The 18,555-nt window shown below is 69.4% G+C and overlaps 2 protein-coding genes across 4 annotated transcripts; one reads left to right on the top strand and one right to left on the bottom strand.

Annotated features, from left to right (window-relative positions):
* The first annotated feature begins 4,492 nt into the window (after positions 1-4,492).
* Positions 4,493-15,877, top strand: CLCF1 (cardiotrophin like cytokine factor 1). Of its 3 annotated transcripts, none has more exons than XM_075048349.1 (3): positions 4,493-4,679; positions 11,925-12,091; positions 13,703-15,877. In XM_075048349.1, the coding sequence occupies exons 1-3, from the start codon at positions 4,568-4,570 to the stop codon at positions 14,183-14,185; spliced, it is 762 nt and encodes a 253-aa protein (XP_074904450.1). In that variant the 5' UTR covers positions 4,493-4,567; the 3' UTR covers positions 14,186-15,877. The 3 variants fall into 3 exon arrangements, with proteins under 3 accessions (XP_074904450.1, XP_074904452.1, XP_074904451.1); XM_075048351.1 differs by lacking the exon at positions 4,493-4,679 and adding an exon at positions 5,460-5,700; XM_075048350.1 differs by lacking the exon at positions 4,493-4,679 and adding an exon at positions 10,938-11,367.
* A 283-nt stretch (positions 15,878-16,160) lies between these two features.
* On the bottom strand, positions 16,161-18,263 carry LOC142039980 (glycine N-acyltransferase-like protein 3). The gene is made up of 5 exons (XM_075047140.1): positions 18,186-18,263; positions 17,844-17,951; positions 17,619-17,745; positions 17,426-17,543; positions 16,161-16,563 (listed from the first exon to the last, which is right to left on the bottom strand). The coding sequence occupies exons 1-5, from the start codon at positions 18,261-18,263 to the stop codon at positions 16,161-16,163; spliced, it is 834 nt and encodes a 277-aa protein (XP_074903241.1).
* Between the last annotated feature and the right edge of the window lie 292 nt (positions 18,264-18,555).

The raw sequence follows: 18,555 nt of genomic DNA, 5'->3' as shown, positions 1-18,555 counted from the left end.
GCAGCTCCGCAGAGCTGGGTGTGCAGTAGCTAGCAGAGCCGTCCCTGCTCCAGTGCTTCCCGGGAGCCCGGTGTTGTGGGGACCCCTGCCCCGTTGCCTGTGGGCCTTTGCCTCCCGGGCGGTGGCTGAGGGCATGCGGGGGAGCGGGGATGCTGTAGGCGGGTTGGCAGCAGTTAACAGTCTCTCCATCCTGCAGGCGCTGCCGGCTGCGCCGCGGTGGAAGCGAGAAGCTCGTACCTGGAAGGCCGGCACCGTGTCTGAGGCGGGTGAGGGTATGAAAGCAATAAAGAGGGTAAGGGGTCCCGCCAGGGAGGCTGGGCGAGGGGGGAGCTCAGCAAATTGCTTTCCTCATGCAGGCAGCCAGCCCGGAGCGACTTGCTCTCAGGTTGGGGCCTCGAGGGAGGCCGGGGGATCTGGCTGCGAGGAACTTGACTCGCGCTCGCAGCAGGGTCCTTCAGCCGGCTCCTGCCCGCAGCAGGATCAGCGGCTGCCCAAGTCCCTCCTCCTGGGCTCGGTGGCTGCGGAGCCCGAGCCGAGGGGCCCCAGTATGCAGCCTGTGGAGTGTGGCTGGCACCTGAAGGGGGAGGGGGGCACAGAGCCCCTCTCCCACGGCTGCCGTCTTCCAGCACGTGGCCACGGCCTCTCCTCCTCCTCCTCTTTTCCATCTCAGGTGTGCCGCAGGCGCTCAGCGCCTCTCCGAATGCCACGCATTCAGGATTTCAGAACCCGACGTCTCTCGGCAGTGCATCTCCTCCAGGTACGCAAACTTTCGACCTTTGCGGGGCCGCTCTGCGGGCCAAGCCACGTGTGTGCAGCGGCTGGGCTCGGACCGCAGGCAGGGAGCTCAGGGGACTCCCAGGCCTGCCTTGGCCTGGGCTCGGGGTCCGGCCCCCCGGGGTCGGCTGGATCTGGCTCCCTCCGCCCCTGGGGTGAGCACTGGCTACCGGCCCCTTCCTCCCAGGAGGAGGAGGAGGACGACGGGATTGTGTGTGAGCGTCCGTTCCAGCTCTTGAACAGCAGCCGGGCTCCTCTGGAGCCGGCGTCCCCAGGAGGGGCTCTGGCCTCGGGGCTCGGCGTTTTATGGGGCTGTGGATAGGACGCAGCTGGCTGTGGTCGTGACACACACACCTCTGCGGTGGCCAAAGCCACGCGCACCCCTCCCTCTTCCCCTGGCCGCCCTGAGCCAGCGCTGATGAGGCACCGGGGACTGGGCTGGATACGGGCTGGGGGCAGGAGCCTGGCAGCCCTCAGGGGGCTCCAGCACCCCCAGGCTTAGCCCACCCCTGCTCCACCTCTCCCAGCACACCCCCGGGGTCGGGGACCCTCATCCCTGTCACCTTCCCTGCCATCCCTGGGTGCCCCCTCCCGCCCAGCGGGCTCAGGGCTGTCTCCCTGCCCGCTTCTCCAAGAGCCGCAGCTTCCTTCCCGACACGGCGTCCCGAGCACATGGCGCGGTGCCCTCGCCCAGCCAGCAGTGCGGGGAGACAGACGGCCACAGCTGGGCTCCTGCTCCCTGCCCGGCAGGAGGGGACAGGCGCCTGCCGCCGTGGGGCTGAATGGCTGCTCGGTGTCCCGAGACATCCCCTGGCTGCATCCCGGGAGTGTCCCCAAGGAGCCGAGACAGTGTCCTGCCTGCCCAGCCAACGGCTCAGGGGGGGCTGCAGGCGGTTTGGGCCTAAAACCCTCCCCGGTGCCAGGCTTTCTAGGTCCGCTCTGGCACTCGGGGCACTCAGCAGTCCCTCTTCTCTCTCTCCTCCGTCTGCCAGGGATCCAGGGCTCTGGTGCAGCCCCGGGATGTCACAGACGGCGCTGGATGTGGAGCTGGGGACCGTGGAGGGGCCAGGTAAGAGCACGAGGGGCCAGAAGCGGGCGGGCAGGGACCGTGACACGGCGGCGGGCAGGCGGCGAGCTGCCCGCCGCAAAGGTCAGCAGTGGGAGGCAGGGCCGGCAGCGGCGCCGGCGGAGGAACTCGTGTCGCCCCGGGCTGGGACAAAGGTGAGGTCAGCTGCCCACGGCGCTGCCGCTGCCGGTGACGTGGTCCTCGAGGGCAGAGAGGGGGGGACACGGCCTCTCCCACACGGGACCGTCACGGGCTGGTGCCTGGGGCTGGGCGGGCGGGCAGGGCCTGCAGAGGAGGAGGAGGAGGAGGATGCCTGGTTGGGGCTCTCCAGTGGTCTGACCTGCCTGTGCTGTGTGTCCCCCCCTTGTCCCAGGGCAGGGGGCTCCATCTTGGCACTGCTGGCTGGCACCGGGCTCGCCGGCAGAGGAGAAGGGGCTGGGGAAGCTGGGAGGCAGCTGCGGGGGGAAAGGCACTGGCTGGGGAGGGGGGTCTGGCACTCGCTGCTGGGCTGCTGGGTGTTTGAGGGGGCTGCCACGGCTCTCATCTGGGGGGCTCGTGCCACATCCGCTGGCCGCATTACCCTCCTCCTCCTCCTCCTCCTCTCTTCTCTCAGGTGTTGGCCCAGCGAGAGCCATGCAGCCACCGAGCTGGAAAAACTCACCAGGAACGACCTCGGCGTTGCCTTTTGGAGAGGGGACAGGGCAGTGACGGGCAGCCCTGCTGCTGCTTCAGCAGGCAGGACTTGGAGGCTCCCCCTCCCTGCCCTTTGTGTGTCCCCCCCGGGGCTGGCAGCCGCTGCCGGGGCCGTGCTGCAGCCCCCCCGGGGACCTGAAGGCAGCTTTTTTTTCCCCCAACTGCTCCACGCTGCTGGTGGGGGCTGTTTGCTGGGGGTGGGAAACCAGATATCCTGCACCGTGGCTGGGGGAGCGGTGAGGCTGGCCCCACGCCGTGCGGGCAGGGGTGGAGGTGGGGAACCCCCTCCGGCACACTGCCGGGGGAGCCGGGCCGAGACACCTTCCTTCGGCAGAGCCGCTCTCGCTGGCTTTCCCGGTGTGAGAGCTTGATCAGCTCCATCCCGGCGTGGGGGCTGTCCCACTAACACCTCCACAGCCCCCACCCTCACCCTGGGGGTTGCAGTACCCCCCCTGAGCGAGCATCGGGAGCCTTCTCGTCTCGGTGGCTTGCTGCTGGTCCGCAGGGCTCACCGCGTCTCTTTCCCTGCAGCAAGTGAGCGGCGGCATTGCCCGGACTGGAGCAGCGTGCGGAGAATCCCCCATCTTAACCGGGGCGGGGAGGGGGGGGGCAATCCAGAGCTGCCGCCCCACAGCGTGTCTGTTGGGTGCTTCCTCGCTGATTCAACACCAAATCTGTGGCTCCCAACCAATAAATCGCCGCGGCACCGCCACAGTGCGTGTCAGCGCCTGGTTTCTCTGTAACGGGGGTTCCCTAAACCTGCAGCTGGTGGGTTTGGCACCGGTGGGCTTGGGGAAAGGGTTGGTCTCTGTGTGCTCCGAGCAGGAACCCAGCTGCTCCGTGCCACGGAAAAAGCCGGGAGGATGCGATTGCTGCCAGCAAAGGAGCCGGGAGGGCTCAGACCTGGTCAGGGCCGGGGGCTGGCGTCGAAACAAAATCTGCCTTTTACCTCCCGGCCCTTCCCGGCGCTCCCGAGCAGCGCCGGCCGGCCAGCGCCTTTGTTTTAAACAAAGCTTTTTTTTTTATTTTTTGGGGGGGGGGAGCCAGCTCAGGCGAGGACGTTGCCCTCGTCACCGAGAGCACCCCTCCAGGTTCCCCCACCGCGCGTGCCGCTCGCCTCCGTGGCAGCACCCACTTGTGGATGTGGGTCATGAGGGGAAGGGATGGGGATGGGGTGGTGAGGGGGGGGGTCTCCGGTTGTCGGATCACCCCCCTACCCTCTCGCTGTTGCAGATATCGGGTTCCAGCAGCGTCCCTTCACCACCCTTGGCCCCGGAGTGGGGTGGGGGGGCAAGTTACACACACACCCCCCGGTAACCGGTGCAGCGGGCGCAGGGTTGAGTCGCCACCGCTCCTCGGGGCTCCGGTTCTGCCAGAGCCGGGATTGGGACCCTCGACAGCCCCTCTGCCTCCCCGCCATCGTCCCGTGTTTCCCCCCCCCCCCTTCACCCCCGGGCCGCTCACCTGCCGCCGTCCCGGCGCTCCCGGTCCCGTCCCCGCCGGGCAGGGAGCGGAGGAAGGAGCCGGGGGGGGGGGGGGTGGGATGTCGGGACCCCCTCTCTTTGCCGGCCGAGCAGCAGGGGAGGGGGCTGGCCGTGCCAGAGGGGAGGCGAACACAGTTCCCCCCCCCCTCGCCCGCCCGCCTCTCTCTGCGCCTTCCCATCCCTCCAGCCGCCCCTCCCCGCTTCCACCTCGCCTCTGCCCCGGCCCCTGCCCGCGGAAGGCGGGGGGGTGGGTTGGGAAGAGGGGGGGGCAAAGCTGGCACCCCCCCCCAACCACCCCCACCACCCCCCCCCCCCGCCCCGGCCCCGCTGCGGGGCGGTGAGCCCAACCGCTCCACCGCACCTCGCCCCATTCTTCCCACACCCCCCCCCCCCACCAAAAACCACCCCCCAAACTTCTTCCCCTCCCCGGACCGACCCCCCCCCCCTCTTCCCCAAACTCCCCCCCCCCGGGGACCGGGTTCTCAGCGTGCGGCGGCGGCTCTGGACGTCGGGAAGGAGAAGAGGCGAGAAGGGGAGCTCCGACCGGCAAATGGGAACCGGAGTCCCGCTCCGGTGTGCGGGACCGCTGCCTGCCTGCCTGCCCACCCGGGACCCCCCAGCCACGCACCCACCGCCCCTGTCCCGCATGGAGCTGAGAGCAGGTATGAGACACTTTCCTCTTTTTTTTTTTTTTTTTTTCTGCCCCCCCCCCCCCCGCGCCTCCTTCAACCCCGCACCGGTCCCGCACCGGCCCCGCCGCTGCCACTAACAAAAGCCGTGCGGGAGCCAGAGGTCGGGGGGGGGTGAAGGGAGGGAGGAAGCTTTAGGGAGGGGGTGTCTTCCCCCCCCCCCAAAAACCCTTTCTGCCCGGTCGGCAGCACCCCAGGGATCCCCTTCTCTTCCCTCCCCATCGCTTTCCGCAGCGCCGGGGCTCGGTTTCGGCTTCTCCAAATTTTGCCCGAAACCGGGACACCGGGGTTGGCGAGGGGGTAGCGGGGGGGGGACGACACACACGACAAGGGGTAGGGTGGAGAGGGGGGGGGAGAAGGCCGGAGGAGAGGGAGGGAATGAATGGAGCCTGCTCTTGTGTACAATTGCATCAAATACATTCTTGAAAGCAACCTGGTTCTGCTTAACACTTGAATTTTGAAAAAAAAAAAAAGAAAAAAAAAAGAAAAAAAAAAAGAGAGAGAAGAAGGGAGGCAGCAGCTTGGAGAGGGTGTATGCGAGCTCGCGTTTTTTTTATTCTTGCATTCCTGGACACCAATCAAAAGAGCAAATCAAGGGAGGTGGAAGGGGGAAAGGCGGCGAGCGAGGCAGCCGGAGCGTGGTGCGAACCGTGCACACACTCACACACCAAAAACCCACCCAACTCGGACAGCTTTTTTTTTCCACCTAACACCCAAGCAAACACAAACCAAAACAAATAGGGGAGAGGAAAAAAAAAAAAAAAAACTGGGAAAAAAAAAAAAAAAAACCCAACCCAAAACCCTGAGCGAGCGCAAGCGAACAAGCGAGCCAGGGCAGAGACGAGCTCGGCCGGCCGCTCGGGGCGCGGAGCAAAAGCCAAGCTCCCGCTTTGGGCTCCTCTCGCCCCCCCCCCCTTTCCCCGCTGCACTTTCCACCCCCCCAAACCCCCCCCCTGCACCCCGACTATGCTAAATGTTGCTGGGGAGCTCTCAGGTAAGACCGAGGCGTTGGGTGCTGCCGGCCGGGGCCGGGGCGGGGGGCTGCCTGCGCTCTGCCTGCCATGGTTTTTTTTTCCTTTCCGAGCCACTGCTGATTTTAATTTGATGTGATTAAAACGTCTGTCTGGCTTTGGGATTGATTTAAGACTTTCCCCTCTCTAGGTTGGTTGGGTTGGTTGTTTTTTTTTTTTTTTTTCCCCTTTCTCTCCTTCCCTCTTTTCCATGCATGTTTGTGATTACCAGGGAGGGAACCGCTGCTGAGCACGGAGAATTAAACCCCAGGACTGACAGAGGGGAGGAAAATGAAAGTCGCTGGGATTTGGGGAGCGGGGGGGGGCAGGAAAAGTTATTTTTCCTGCCCAGGGCTAGATTTCGGGACTTGCCTCCAAACGCCTTTGCCGGAGCGGGCGAGATTTCTCCGGGAAACGGCGGTGGGATTTTTGGGGTGCCGGGGAAATGTCGCTCTCCGGAGGGGACCGTCCCTGGAGCTGCGGCTGCAGCTGTGGGACGGCTTTGTTCCCCCGGCCCGAGCGGCCGCCTCGGGGGTCCCGGGAGAGCCGGGGCGGTTGGGGGGCTGGCCGGCCCCGCGGCGCACCGGGGTCGGGGGCTCCTCGCCCAGAAAGGACGAGGAAAATGCTGGAAAACACCCTTAAAAGGTCAAAGTGTGGGCGCCGCGAGGCTCCCCGGGCTCCCACCCGGTGGGACCGGGGCCGGGGCAGCACGAGGCCGGCGCCGGGTTTGGCTCCGGCTCCCGCGGTGCCGGCCGTGACGCAGGACGGGCAAAGCGGGGCGAGAGCCGGGGAACCGGAAAAGCGAGGCCGGGATCCCCCGAGCGGCTCCATCGCCTTCCCTCGCTCCTTCCTCTCCCCCTTCCCGCCCGCCGCTGGGGCCGGTGGACGTGGCCGGGGAGCCGGTGGCACAACCGGTACCGGGGCCCGCGGTCAGCGGTCAGCCGGCACCGGGACGGACGGGGAAGAGGACGCCGAGGCCGGCGCGGCGGGAGGAGCCGCGGGGCCAGAGCCCGGCCGCCGCTGGCCCCCCTGACCCCGCTCCCCATTTTGGGGCATCCCTGGCCGGCGGTGGCTCGGCTTTTTGGCCCCGGCAGGACTCGGGGACGCTCGGCAGCACCGGTGTCCCCGCGCCTATTTAGCGGGCTGCGCGAGGGCACGGTGGCGGCGCACATCTGGGCTGCATTAGGCGCAGCCCGCGAGCAGCCTCCGAAGGGAAATGCGGAGGGCTCTGCTTACAGGGCCGGGCTGGGGGGGAGATTTATGCCCTGCTAAGTGGCACGGAGCTCCATAAATCACCCCCCCCGGCCCCCGAGGCAGTGCCCGTTCCCCTGTGCCGTGGGGGCTGACGCCCCGCTGCCCGGCACAGGGTACCCGTGGTTTCTCGCCAGCCGGCCGAGCACCAGCACCGCCGCCCCGGCAGGCACACGGCGATGCGCTCGTCCCGGCGCAGACGGGACATCTGGGCGGCAGACGGCCCGGCTTGTGCCGGCAAGCCGCCGGCCCGGCAGCGCCGTGGCCCCAGGTGGCGCGTGGCCCGTGGGTGACGGAGGTGTCCTGGGTTTGACCGGGGTGCTGGGGGACGTGGGGTCGGCTCGGGAACCGGGGCATGGCCGTCCCGAGCGGGCACGGCCGTGCAGAGCCGCCGGTCCCACGCTAACGCGGCCAAGGCGGCGTCCCCGTGGCACGGCGGCGGCTGCTGCCCGGGAGATGCCAGCGGTGGCGGCAGGTCCCGAGGTGCCGGGGGATGGAGAGGGATGTGCCAGAGAGGGCTCTGCGGTGCCACATGGGCTGGCACCGGGGGTCCCCTGCTCCATGGGAGAGGGGCCAGCCTGGCTCTGGTGCTGGGCTCGCCCTGGCTCCACCGTCCCGCCGGCGAAACACCTGGGACGGTGCCGGCACGGCCGGCGGCGGGCAGCCCGTGGGTCCGGCGGTGCCGCGCGGCTCCGTGACCTGCGCCGGGACGGGTGGGAAGGCAGCCGGGGTGCCTCGCGTGGCTCGTGGGTGCCGTGCCCGTGCCCATGCCGGAGCAGCCTCACCGGGCTGGCCGTGCGTGCGGGGCGGTGGGGTCTGGTTGGGATTAGGGGCCTGCGTCCCCCTCGCCGGCGGGGGTGTTTCCATCGTGCCGCTGGCTGGAGCCGGATGGGAAATCCAGGCCCAGCTAATTACGGCCTCGCTGGAGTCTCCCGTGCGCGGCCGCATTTATAAACACACGGAGGAGACAGGATGTAAACACTCGGCGCTGCGAGCGCAGGCACGGCCGGGATGGGGAGGGGGGGGAAAACGGGGCCGCGGTCCCCCTCCCCTGCACGCCCACCCGTTCCCCGGTCCCGCACGCGCTCGGCACGGCGGCTTCGCTCGCCGGGAGCCGTGCGGGGACGAGGGGCTCGGTGGGCACCGGGAACTGCAGGCAGGGCTTGATGGGGTTTGGTGGCTCCTAGAGGGGTGGGATGGAGGTGCGGACTGGGAGCAGGCAGGTGGTATCCCATGGGATATGGGATGGGGACCCCACTGCAGTGGCGGTGGCTGCCGTCGGGCAGCAAGAACGCTCGTGTCCTTCCCGTCAGCGCTCGGGGACCGCCGTGACCGCCGATGTCCGGGTGCTGGGCCCACGCAGAGCGTGAGCATCCTCACGTCTCCGCCGCGCCGGCCCTCCAGGGCTGCCGCTGCGCCTGCCCGACGCCCCGGCGTCACCTCCCCGGCCGCGGCTGGGTTAAATGCCGGCAGCCTGGGGACACGGAGGTGTCTGTCCTTGTGTCCTGGAGCATCACCCACTCCAAGACCCCCGGAGAGGCGGTGGGCAGAGGCCGGCTGCCACGCCGGGCTGCGAAACCGCCCCGTGATGGCGCGCAGGGAAGGGTTAAATGCTGCCGGTCGGGGTTGCAGGCAGCTTGGCCAGGACAGCGGCCGCTGGCTGTTGCCCGCAGACAGGGCTACTTTGTCCCCAGTGCCACGTTCACGCCTGGCCACCGCGGGACCTCCCGGGCCGGGCTCCCACACCAGCACCGGGAATGGGGCCGCTGGGTGGGATGGGGCTCTGCTCGCCGCTGGACACCGGCCCATCAGATACGGCAGCTCCCGCTGCGGTGTCGGGGGCCGCGGGGCCGGCTCGGCTCCGTCCGCTGCCCCCGGGGGGCTCTGATACAAGGGTCCCCCCTTTCCCGGCTGCCCCCCCGCCCCCGGCCCCGGGTGCCGCTTTGCACGAGAGTTTCGGGAAAACGGCTTTGGGCGGTTTGTGGTCACTCCTGACCTCGGCGGCTCTGCCCACAGCATGCCCGGGGAACAGCTCACCCGGCACCGTGGCTGCGCTCCCGCCTCGGCCGCTGGCCGGGAGGTCTGGCCGGTGGCGGGGGGGGGTAGGTGGGTGGCTCGCGGGAGGGCAGGGGGTCCCGCCGACGCGACTCCGTGCGCATCCCGCCAAAGGCGGGCGAGCAACATCCCTGCCGCCGCGTGTGCGAGGGATGCCCGTGGCACCGCCGGCGTGTCCTGCCGCCCACCGCGGCCCCTCGGCATCGGTAGCACGGGTACCCCGGGGTGCTGCCGGCGCTGCCCGACGGAGCCGGGGGGGGGTGCCCGGTCCCATGCCCCCGGCCGCTCCGGCTCCCCAGTTGCCCCCGGGACCGAGCGGGTGACCCCGGGCAGCCACGGCGTGAGCTGCTTACGTGGGCTGGGAGCATCCTGGCCGGACTCCAGGGCCGGTTTTGAAACCCTCGGGCTCTTCCTCTCCGACGTCACCGGGATCCAGCTGTGCCGGCCCCGCGCCTCCCTCCTCCCCGTCGGGCCGCCGGCCGCCGCCATTGTCTGTGCCGGTGCCCAGACATTTTCCACCCGGAGCCGAACCGCTGTGACCGGGGTGGGCGAGGGAGAACGGCTGCTCCGCGTGGCACCCGGCACGGCTGGGCCATCGCCGCCGCCGTGCCGTGGTCGCCGTCACCGCCGTACCACCCGCGCTGCTGTGCCACGGCCACCTCTGTGCCACGGCCACCGTTGCGCCGCGGCCACCGTCGCGCCACCGCCGCGCATCCCGCCATCTCCTGTCCCTCAGCCATCCACCTCCACCGGGCACCTCTCCGTCCCCTTCCTCCCTCATCCTCATCCTCCCCGTGCCCCGGCCACCTGCCCGGGGGCAGCCGGCGGCTCCGTCCCTACGGGTCCCCTGCCAGCCCCGGTCCCCCCCCGCGCCCCCCAGCCCGGCTGTGTTTGGTTTGGCCGCGGCAGGGCCGGGGCTGGTGTAAATCCCGCGCTGGAAACTCGAGCCGGCGGCGGGCGAGGGTCCGGCCAGCCCAGCGGTGCCGGGGCTCGGCCAAAGCAAACACCCGGGGGTGGGTGAGTCACCGCGGCGTGGCCCCCCCCTCTCTCCGTCCGCCGCTCGTCCCACGCACGCTTGCACGCACGCAAGGCGAGACAGCGGCACGCTCCACGCGCCAGGACGCACCGGGACCCGGGGCAAGCGGCTGCACGTGCCCACCGCGGGGCACGGCTGCGTGTCGGGGCGCCCGCGCAGGGCTGAAGTAAGCCCACGGTGTGCGTGCGCTGGCATGCGCCGCGTGTCACCCACCGGCACGGTGCGTCACACGCCTTCGCCGTGCGTCACACGTGTGTGCTGCATCACACGTACGCACGGCGTGTCGCGCGCTTATTCGGCGTGTCATGCGTGCGCGGCGTGTCGCACACCTTTGCAGTGCATCACACGTGGGTGGCGTGTCACACACCTGTGTGGTACGTGACGCTCCCGCACACCTACACGGAGCATCACGTACCTGCACGGCGCGTTGCACGCCTGCAGCGTATCACACACATGCACGGTGTGTTACGCACACGCACAGCGTGTCGCATGCTGTATCGCACACCTGCGCGGTGTCACACGCCTGCAAGGTCCGTCACACACTCGCGTGGTGTTTCACATGCCTGTGTAATGCCCTGCGCTGTGTGTTGCACAACTGCGCTGTGTGTTGCACGCCCGCGGGGTGCATCGCAGGAGTGAGCAGCGTGTTGCACGCCCGCAGGGGAGTTGCACGCCCGCACGCTTGCTGGGAGCCAGGCGTCTCCCCGCGGCGGGGGCTGGCGGGCGCAGGGACGGCCGCGTCCCCGCCGCGGCAGGGTTGGCACGGCCGGAGCCGGGGTGTCCCCGAGGACCCTCGTGCGTCACCGGCACTTGGCCGCTCCCGAGTTTCCGAGCCCTCCCGGCAGCTCGTGACGGGGAGCGGTGACGCGCGAGGGCACCGCGGGGCTCCCGCCGGCCTGGCCTCGCCGGGAGGCCGCCGCGGAGGCTGCCCACGCCGGGAGCCCCGCCGAACCCTGCGGTGACGAGCCGTGCCGGCGGTGGGTCCTCCCGGCGGAGGAGTTGCCGGGAAGCCCGGCTCTGACGTGCCGAGAGGTGCCAGTTGGCCCGGAGCATCCTGGCCGCGGGCCGTGACCTTTGCACAACCGCCGGCTAACGAGGCCGGAGCTCGTAAGGCCGCCCTGACGTCAGGGGCGATGACGGGGACCCGGCCGGCGGTTTCCGGCAGCCTCGGCAAAGGTCGCCCCGCGCCCCGGCCGACCCTTTAGGGTCCCGTCCCCCTCAATGGGGGGGGGTCACCGGGGGTCCCCGCCGGGGCAGGGGCTGCCGGCGGCCCCGCGGGATGCTCAGCCCTCTCCGGCATTGATGGCGGGTGAGTCGCCGTGCCCAAATATAACCCGGCCGTGCCGTCCCGGCGGGAGCGCCGCGAGCCGTCCTCGCTCCAGACCATATAAAGGATTGTTGCTGCAGCCCGCGGGTGGGAGCGCGCGGAGGGGAGCCGGGGCTCGGCGGTGCTGGCGGGGTCAGCGCGGCAAGGCGGGGGTCCCCGCCGTACCGGCTGCGCCGGCGGCATCGCTCCGAGCTAACGGCGCTGCCCCGGCCGTGCCAAGGGTGGGATGCTGAGCCGCCTCGTGCCAGGGAAGGTGCCAAGCTGCTCTGGTGCGGGCGTGGGTGCCCACCCGTAGCCCTCCCGTGCCTCAGTTTCCCCACTCGCAGGTGAGTCGCCCCGCAGGGTGACGGCGGCGGCGGCGCCGGGGGGATCCCCGAGGGCTCAGCGCTGCCGTGTCCGCGCCGAAGGACAGAACGGCCCGTCGCGCCGGGGGGGGGGTTCCTTACCCCCAGCCTGTCACCCCAGGCCCAGGGGTGGGAGGAGGTGCCCCCCCCCTTCCCCTTTGTGTCCCCCCTCCCTGAGGCACCGTGTCCCCACAGGAGACTCTTGGGGGATCTTCACCTTCCTGTGCGCCGCGCTCTGCAACCTGCCGGCGCTGCCCGCCCTCAACTGCACGGAGGAGCTGGGTGCCGGCCAGTCCATCCAGAAGACCTACGACCTGACCCGCTACCTGGAGCACCAGCTCCGCACCCTCGCCGGCACCTACGTGAGTAGGAGCTCACCCGCACCGTACCCCTGCCTGCCCCCCCCCCCGCACCAGGATGGAGATGGGGGGGTTGCCCTGTCTGTCCTCCCCATGCCCGTCTCTCCTGGGAGATGCCCCGGTTGGTCCCGGTTCCCCGGAGCGGGTACACCCCACCGAGGTCCCGTGCCCACCCGTTCCGTGGCACCGCGTCCCCCACATGCACCCCACCAGTGTGGGTGTCCCCCCCCACCCCGGGGTACGGTGGCACAGGGCAGACGTGGACCGGGCATGGCATGGAGTGGGGGGGCAATGGGGGGCAGCGGACATCCCCCCGGGGAGGGGAAGGGAACGGCCACCCCACTGCCACCCACCGGGGACCCCCTGCCTGCACCGGGGTGAGGGCGCGCACACGCGTGGGAGCGCGCCGGCGCGCACGTCAGCGTGCGCATACGTGTGCGCATTGGTGTACCTGCACGCACGCGTGCCTGCGCACCTTCGCGAGCGTGCATTGGCGTGCCCGCACGCGTGCTTGTGCATCGGTGCGGTTGCATGCATGCACGCCTGCACACACACGCACACACGTGCGTGTGCGCGCACAAGGCGCGTCCTTGCCGAATCTCCCTACCCGTGACTCCCCGGACACGCGTGTGCCGTAGCACGCCCTGCAGTTGCGGGTGACGTGTTTGCACTCACCTGCCCTTGCCCGGTGCCAACGGTGCCGGTGCTGCCCGCCCTCCCCGGGGGGCTGTGGGTCTCCCCTGCCGTGCCCGGCGTCACCCACGCCGGGGGCCAAGGAAATGTCTCATCGGCGCAGGGCGGCTCCCGGGCCCCTGCCCTTGGCCCAGGGTGCAGGCAGGGGTGCAGGCATCTGCCTCTCCCTGCCCGCCGGCAGCACCAGCTCACGCGGAGGTTCCCCGTCTCTGCCCTGACGTGCCCCCGGTGCTGCGTGGTGCCGGCACGTGGGGTGCCAAGCGATGACGAGGGTGGCAGTGCCGTGGGGCTGCGTGCGGGGTCGGGTGGGTGGCTCAGCCCCACCAGTGGGTGCCTCCAGGCGTGGTGCCTGGAGCTGTGGGCACGATGACCGGAGATGGGGAGACTGGGGGTATGATGGGGACAGGGACGTGGAGGCTGGGGACGTGGGTGGGAGGGAGATGGGGAGAGCTGGGATACGGTGGGCACGTCCCCCTGGGGGACATGGAGACCGGGGACATGGCGGGCATGGAGAGCAGGGGCATGAAAGGGAAGGGGACGTGGTGGGCATGTCCGGCTGGGGGATGCTGAGACCTGGGGTGGGGGGGGGCATGGAGAGAGGGGACATGGTGGGCAGGGGGGCACAGAGACCTGGGAAGAGGGGGACATGGAGACCGGAGACATGGCGGGCATGGAGAGCAGGGGCATGAAAGGGAAGGGGACGTGGTGGGCATGTCCGGCTGGGGGATGCTGAGACCTGGGATGTGGGGGGGCACGGAGACTGGGGACACGGTGGGCTTGGGGACTTGGGACGTGGCAGGCAGGGGTTCCACGGAGACTGGGGCCGAGGCGGGCAGTCCCTACCCCGACCCCATCCTCAGCGTCCCCCGTGGCACCCCCCCGACGCCTGACGGCCACCCCCCTCCCACTGCTACCTTGCAGCTGAACTACCTGGGCCCCCCCTTCAATGAGCCCGACTTCAACCCCCCGCGCCTGGCGCGCGTCGAGCGGGTGCCCAGCGCCACGGTGGACTTGGACCTGTGGCGAGGGCTGACCGATAACGCCCGTCTGGCCGCCAACTACCGTGCCTACAGCCGGCTGCTCTGCTACCTGCGGGCGCTGGACGGGCAGGCGGGCACCGCCGAGCTGCGCCATCGCCTCGGCCACTTCTGCTCCAGCTTGCAAGGTTTGGTGCTCAGCATCGCCGGCGTCATGTCCTCCCTGGGTTATCCGCTGCCCGCCGGGCCCCCCGCGCCCCCCGGTACCCCCGTCGCCTCCAATGACTTCCTCAAGAAGATGGATGATTTCTGGTTGCTGAAGGAGCTGCAGACTTGGCTGTGGCGCTCGGCCAAGGACTTCAACCGCCTCAAGAAGAAGGTGCCGCCCGCCGTGGTCACCCTGCGCCTGGAGGCGAGGGGCTTCTGAGACCCCCCCCCTCTGATGGCCCCCCCCCCCCGCCTCGTCGGGACGGGGGTCCTCACCCCGACGGGCCACCACACGTCCCCACCGCCACCTCGCTGTGCCTTGCGGGATGGGGGTCCTGACCCCAAAGTGCCACCAAAGCCACTCCACATTCCGCCCCCCCCGCATCACCACACTGTGCCTTGAGAGATGGGGCTCCTGACCCCAAAGTGCCACCAAAGCCACCCTGCATCCTCATCATCACCATACTGTGCCTTAAGGGATGGGGCTCCTGACCCCAAAGTGCCACCAAACCACCCTGCATCCTCATCATCACCATACTGTGCCTTAAGGGATGGGGCTCCTGACCCCAAAGTGCCACCAAACCACCCTGCATCTTCATCATCACCTTGCTGTGCCTTAAGGGATGGGGCTCCTGACCCCAAAGTGCCACCTAAGCCACCCTGCATCCTCATCATCACCACACTGTGCCTTAAGGGACAGGGGTGCTGGCCCCAAAGTGCCATCAAAGCCACCCCACATTCCACCCACCCCCCCATCACCACACTGTGCCTTGAGAGATGGGGCTCCTGACCCCAAAGTGCCACCAAAGCCACCCCGCATCCTCATCATCACCTCGCCGTGCCTTAAGGGACAGGGGTGCTGACCCCAAAGTGCCACCAAACCACCCTGCATCCTCATCATCACCTTGCTGTGCCTTAAGGGACAGGGGTGCTGACCCCAAAGTGCCACCAAACCACCCTGCATCTTCATCATCACCTTGCTGTGCCTTAAGGGATGGGGCTCCTGACCCCAAAGTGCCACCAAAGCCACCCTGCATCCTCATCATCACCACACTGTGCCTTAAGGGACAGGGGTGCTGGCCCCAAAGTGCCATCAAAGCCACCCCACATTCCACCCACCTCCCCATCATCACCCTGTGCCTTGAGAGATGGGGCTCCTGACCCCAAAGTGCCACCAAAGCCACCCCGCATCCTCATCATCACCTCGCCGTGCCTTAAGGGACAGGGGTGCTGACCCCAAAGTGCCACCAGAGCCACCCCGCGTCCCCCCCATCACCACCCTGTGCCTTGAGAGATGGGGCTCCTGACCCCAGAGCGTGACCAAAGCCACCCCACGTCCCCACCTGTGCCCACCCCACCAGGCTGCCCCGTCCCCTCGGGGCTGGCCCCACACTTGTGGGGCTGGGGAGGGCAGCGGTCCCCTCCCCCTGCCCCACGGCAGCAATAAGCCCCGCCCCCAAGGCCCCCAGAGTGGGTGCAAACCCCGCCCACCCCTGAAAGGACCAATCCTCCAGAGCATAGGAATAAGCCCCGCCCCATCCAGCAGCAAGCCCCGCCCCAGGAGCAATAGGCTCCGCCCCTCCCCGGATGGCAATAAGCCCCGCTCACCAGCCTGTGTAGCAAACCCCGCCTCCTTCCTACAACAGGCTCCGCCCCCTGTTGCCCAAGCCCCGCCTCTCCCGCGGTTGCCTAGCAACCCACAGGCCCGGGAGGGTGGAGCTCTGGGCTGCGGTGGGCGGGGCTGGAGGCGGGGCCCCAGGGCCGCTGTCCCGGTGCGTCTATGCGTGTTTATTTATTGGAGATGTTATTTATTGGGGTATTTATTGCAGAAGATCTATTCTTGTATGAACGAATAAAAGCCTTTCTCCAGCGCCCCCGCCCCGCCCGCGCCACACGGCGGGGGGCCCAAGGAGCCAGTGGTGCCATCAGTAGGGGTCAGGGTGAACGGGTTGCTGCCCCAGACTCTGAGCTCAGTGGCGGGGGGGGTCAGGGTGTTCCCTCCTCTGTGTGTTCATGTAGGGGGGCAGGGTGGGGAGCCAGGACCCCCCACATCCAGGTAACCCCACCTTATTCCCCACCCCCGGCCATGGCTTCCCTGCCCACGGGGACACGCAGCCCCCCCGCCCCAACAAGCACGGCTACCCCAGCCCCAGCACCCGTGACCGCGGCCACCCCCGTGTCCCCATCCCCTGTCCCTACTTGGGGGTGACCACCAGGGTGTAGAAGGTGCCGGGCTGGGGTAGAAAACCCACGGAGCGGACGGCCCGCTGCGAGGGGGTGTTGTGGGGAAACACCCCGCAGTAGATGGGGAAGCCGCGGGCGTGCAGCCCCCGACCCAGGGCACCCAGGACCACCCCGCTCAGGCCCTGCCCGCGCCAGGCGGGCAGCGTGTAGCCGTGGCTCAGGCAGCCCAGGGGGTCCAACAGGCTCCAGGAGACGGGGCGCCCGCGGGGTCCCAGCAGGCAGGCGCTGGGCAGCGCCCGCACCAGCCCCAGCAGGAACCGCCGGCTGCGGGCATTGCCCCCGAAACTCCACGTGGCGTTGAGCAGCGGGACGTGGGACGGGGACACGGGTGCCAGGCGCAGTCCCGGTGGCACCCTGCAATGGGGCAGAGCGGAGAGAGACCGGGTGGGGGGACGGGGGGAACCTGCGTCCCCCTTTCCAACAGGGAGAGCACAGGGGGGGGATTGTGGGGGGGTGCTGCTGCACCCTGGGATGGGATCGAGGGCGCACCATGTCATCTGGGCTTGCGATTGGGGACCCCCGTGCCACCCGGGGATGTGATAGGGACGCCCGTGCCACCCACGGATGTGCTCAGGGACCCCCCGTGCTACCCAGGGATGTGCTCTGGGACCCCCTGTGCCACCCAGGGATATGACTGGGGACCCCCGTGCCACCCAGGGATGTGCTCTGGGACCCCCTGTGCCACCCAGGGATGTGACTGGGACCCCCATGCCACCCAGGGATGTGCTCTGGGACACCCCGTGCCACCCAGGGATGTGACTGGGGACCCCCGTGCCACCCAGGGATGTGCTCAGGGACCCCTGTGCCACCCAGGGATATGACTGGGACCCCTGTGCCACCCAGGGATGTGCTCTGGGACCCCCTGTGCCACCCAGGGATATGACTGGGGACCCCCATGCCACCCAGGGATGTGCTCTGGGACCCCCTGTGCCACCCAGGGATGTGCTCAGGGACCCCTGTGCCACCCAGGGATGTGACTGGGGACCCCCGTGCCACCCAGGGATGTGCTCTGGGACCCCCTGTGCCACCCAGGGATGTGACTGGGACCCCCGTGCCACCCAGGGATGTGCTCTGGGACCCCCCGTGCTACCCAGGGATGTGCTCGGGGACCCCTGTGCCACCCAGGGATGTGCTCTGGCACCCCCCATGCCACCCAGGGATGTGACTGGGACCCCTCCCCTGGTGCCACCATGTCCCCAGATGCCCTCGCACTCACCGCACACGGGGCTGGGGGGGCCGGGGGCTCAGCAGCGCCTGGTACCGGTACGTCTCCAGCCGCAGCCCCTTGGCATCGGCCGCCTCGCGCACGGCCTCGTACATCCCCTCCTGCATCCCTGGGGCAGCACCGTCAGCCCGGGCAGGGGCAGGGGGGTGCCCCGACCACCCCACCCCCCCAATGCCAGGCTTACCCTGCATCTGGAAGGCTCGGCTCCAGTCCACCGCCTCAGTGCCCCCCAGCAGCGCCCGCCAGGCCCCCTCATCCCGGTAATACACCGTCAGCTGGTTGGTGTAGAAGTCCCCGGGGTCCCTCTGCTCCTGGGAGGGGGACACGGGGGTCTGAGAGTGGCCTCCCACCCACCCCCAACCCCACGGTACGTGGGGTGCTGCCAGGGTGGGGGCACCCAAAGCAGCACCTCTGGGCGCAAGCGGGTCAAGACGACGCCGAAATGGGGCCAGGAGTCCACCAGCACCTCGTGGGCGGCCGGGTTCCCCCGGGCCACCGTCATCACGGTCCCCAGGACCTGCAGGAGAGGGTCAGCGCTGGGGGGGGGGGGCGTGATGGGTGCCCGGCTGCACCCCTGGGTGCTGCCAGCCTCCGTCGGTGCGGGGGGTCAGGACACCATGTGGGGACCACCTGGGGGTCCCCATCACCAGCAGAGTAGGGGGGGGAAGGCAGAGGGGTCCCCAGGGTCCCCGTCACGGGCAGGGCAGGGAAGGGGGGGGGTGGCAGAGGGGTCCCCAGGGTCCCCCCTCACCGGCAGGGTGGCAGGCAGGGTCCTCCGAAGGGTCTCCTCCAGGAGCTGCAGCTGGCCCGGGCACTTCAGGATCAGCATGGTCCCGTGGCCGTGGGGCAGGGGGTGACTCCGAGGACGCGTGGGGCAGGCGGTGACACCGAGGGTCCCGGGGCTGTGGGGTGCTGGTGGCTTTGGGGCAGGGTGTTCCGGTCGAGCACCCGTCCCCAGGCGGCCGCGGGGCGAGCAGGGCTGGCCCCGTGCCCAGGGTCCGGCAGGATGGACCCTGCCCGCTGCCCCCATATGAGACCACCCCCCCCGGGCAGGGGACACTCACCGGCCCGTGACGGCTGGTGGTGGCCCTGGGACCCACCGGTGTCACCGCCTGCCCCGC

The sequence above is a fragment of the Buteo buteo genome, chromosome 16, assembly GCF_964188355.1.
Source record: "Buteo buteo chromosome 16, bButBut1.hap1.1, whole genome shotgun sequence".
Lineage (NCBI taxonomy): Eukaryota > Metazoa > Chordata > Aves > Accipitriformes > Accipitridae > Buteo > Buteo buteo.
Note: the sequence above shows the minus strand (reverse complement) of the source record. Positions and strands in the feature narration are given on the sequence as shown.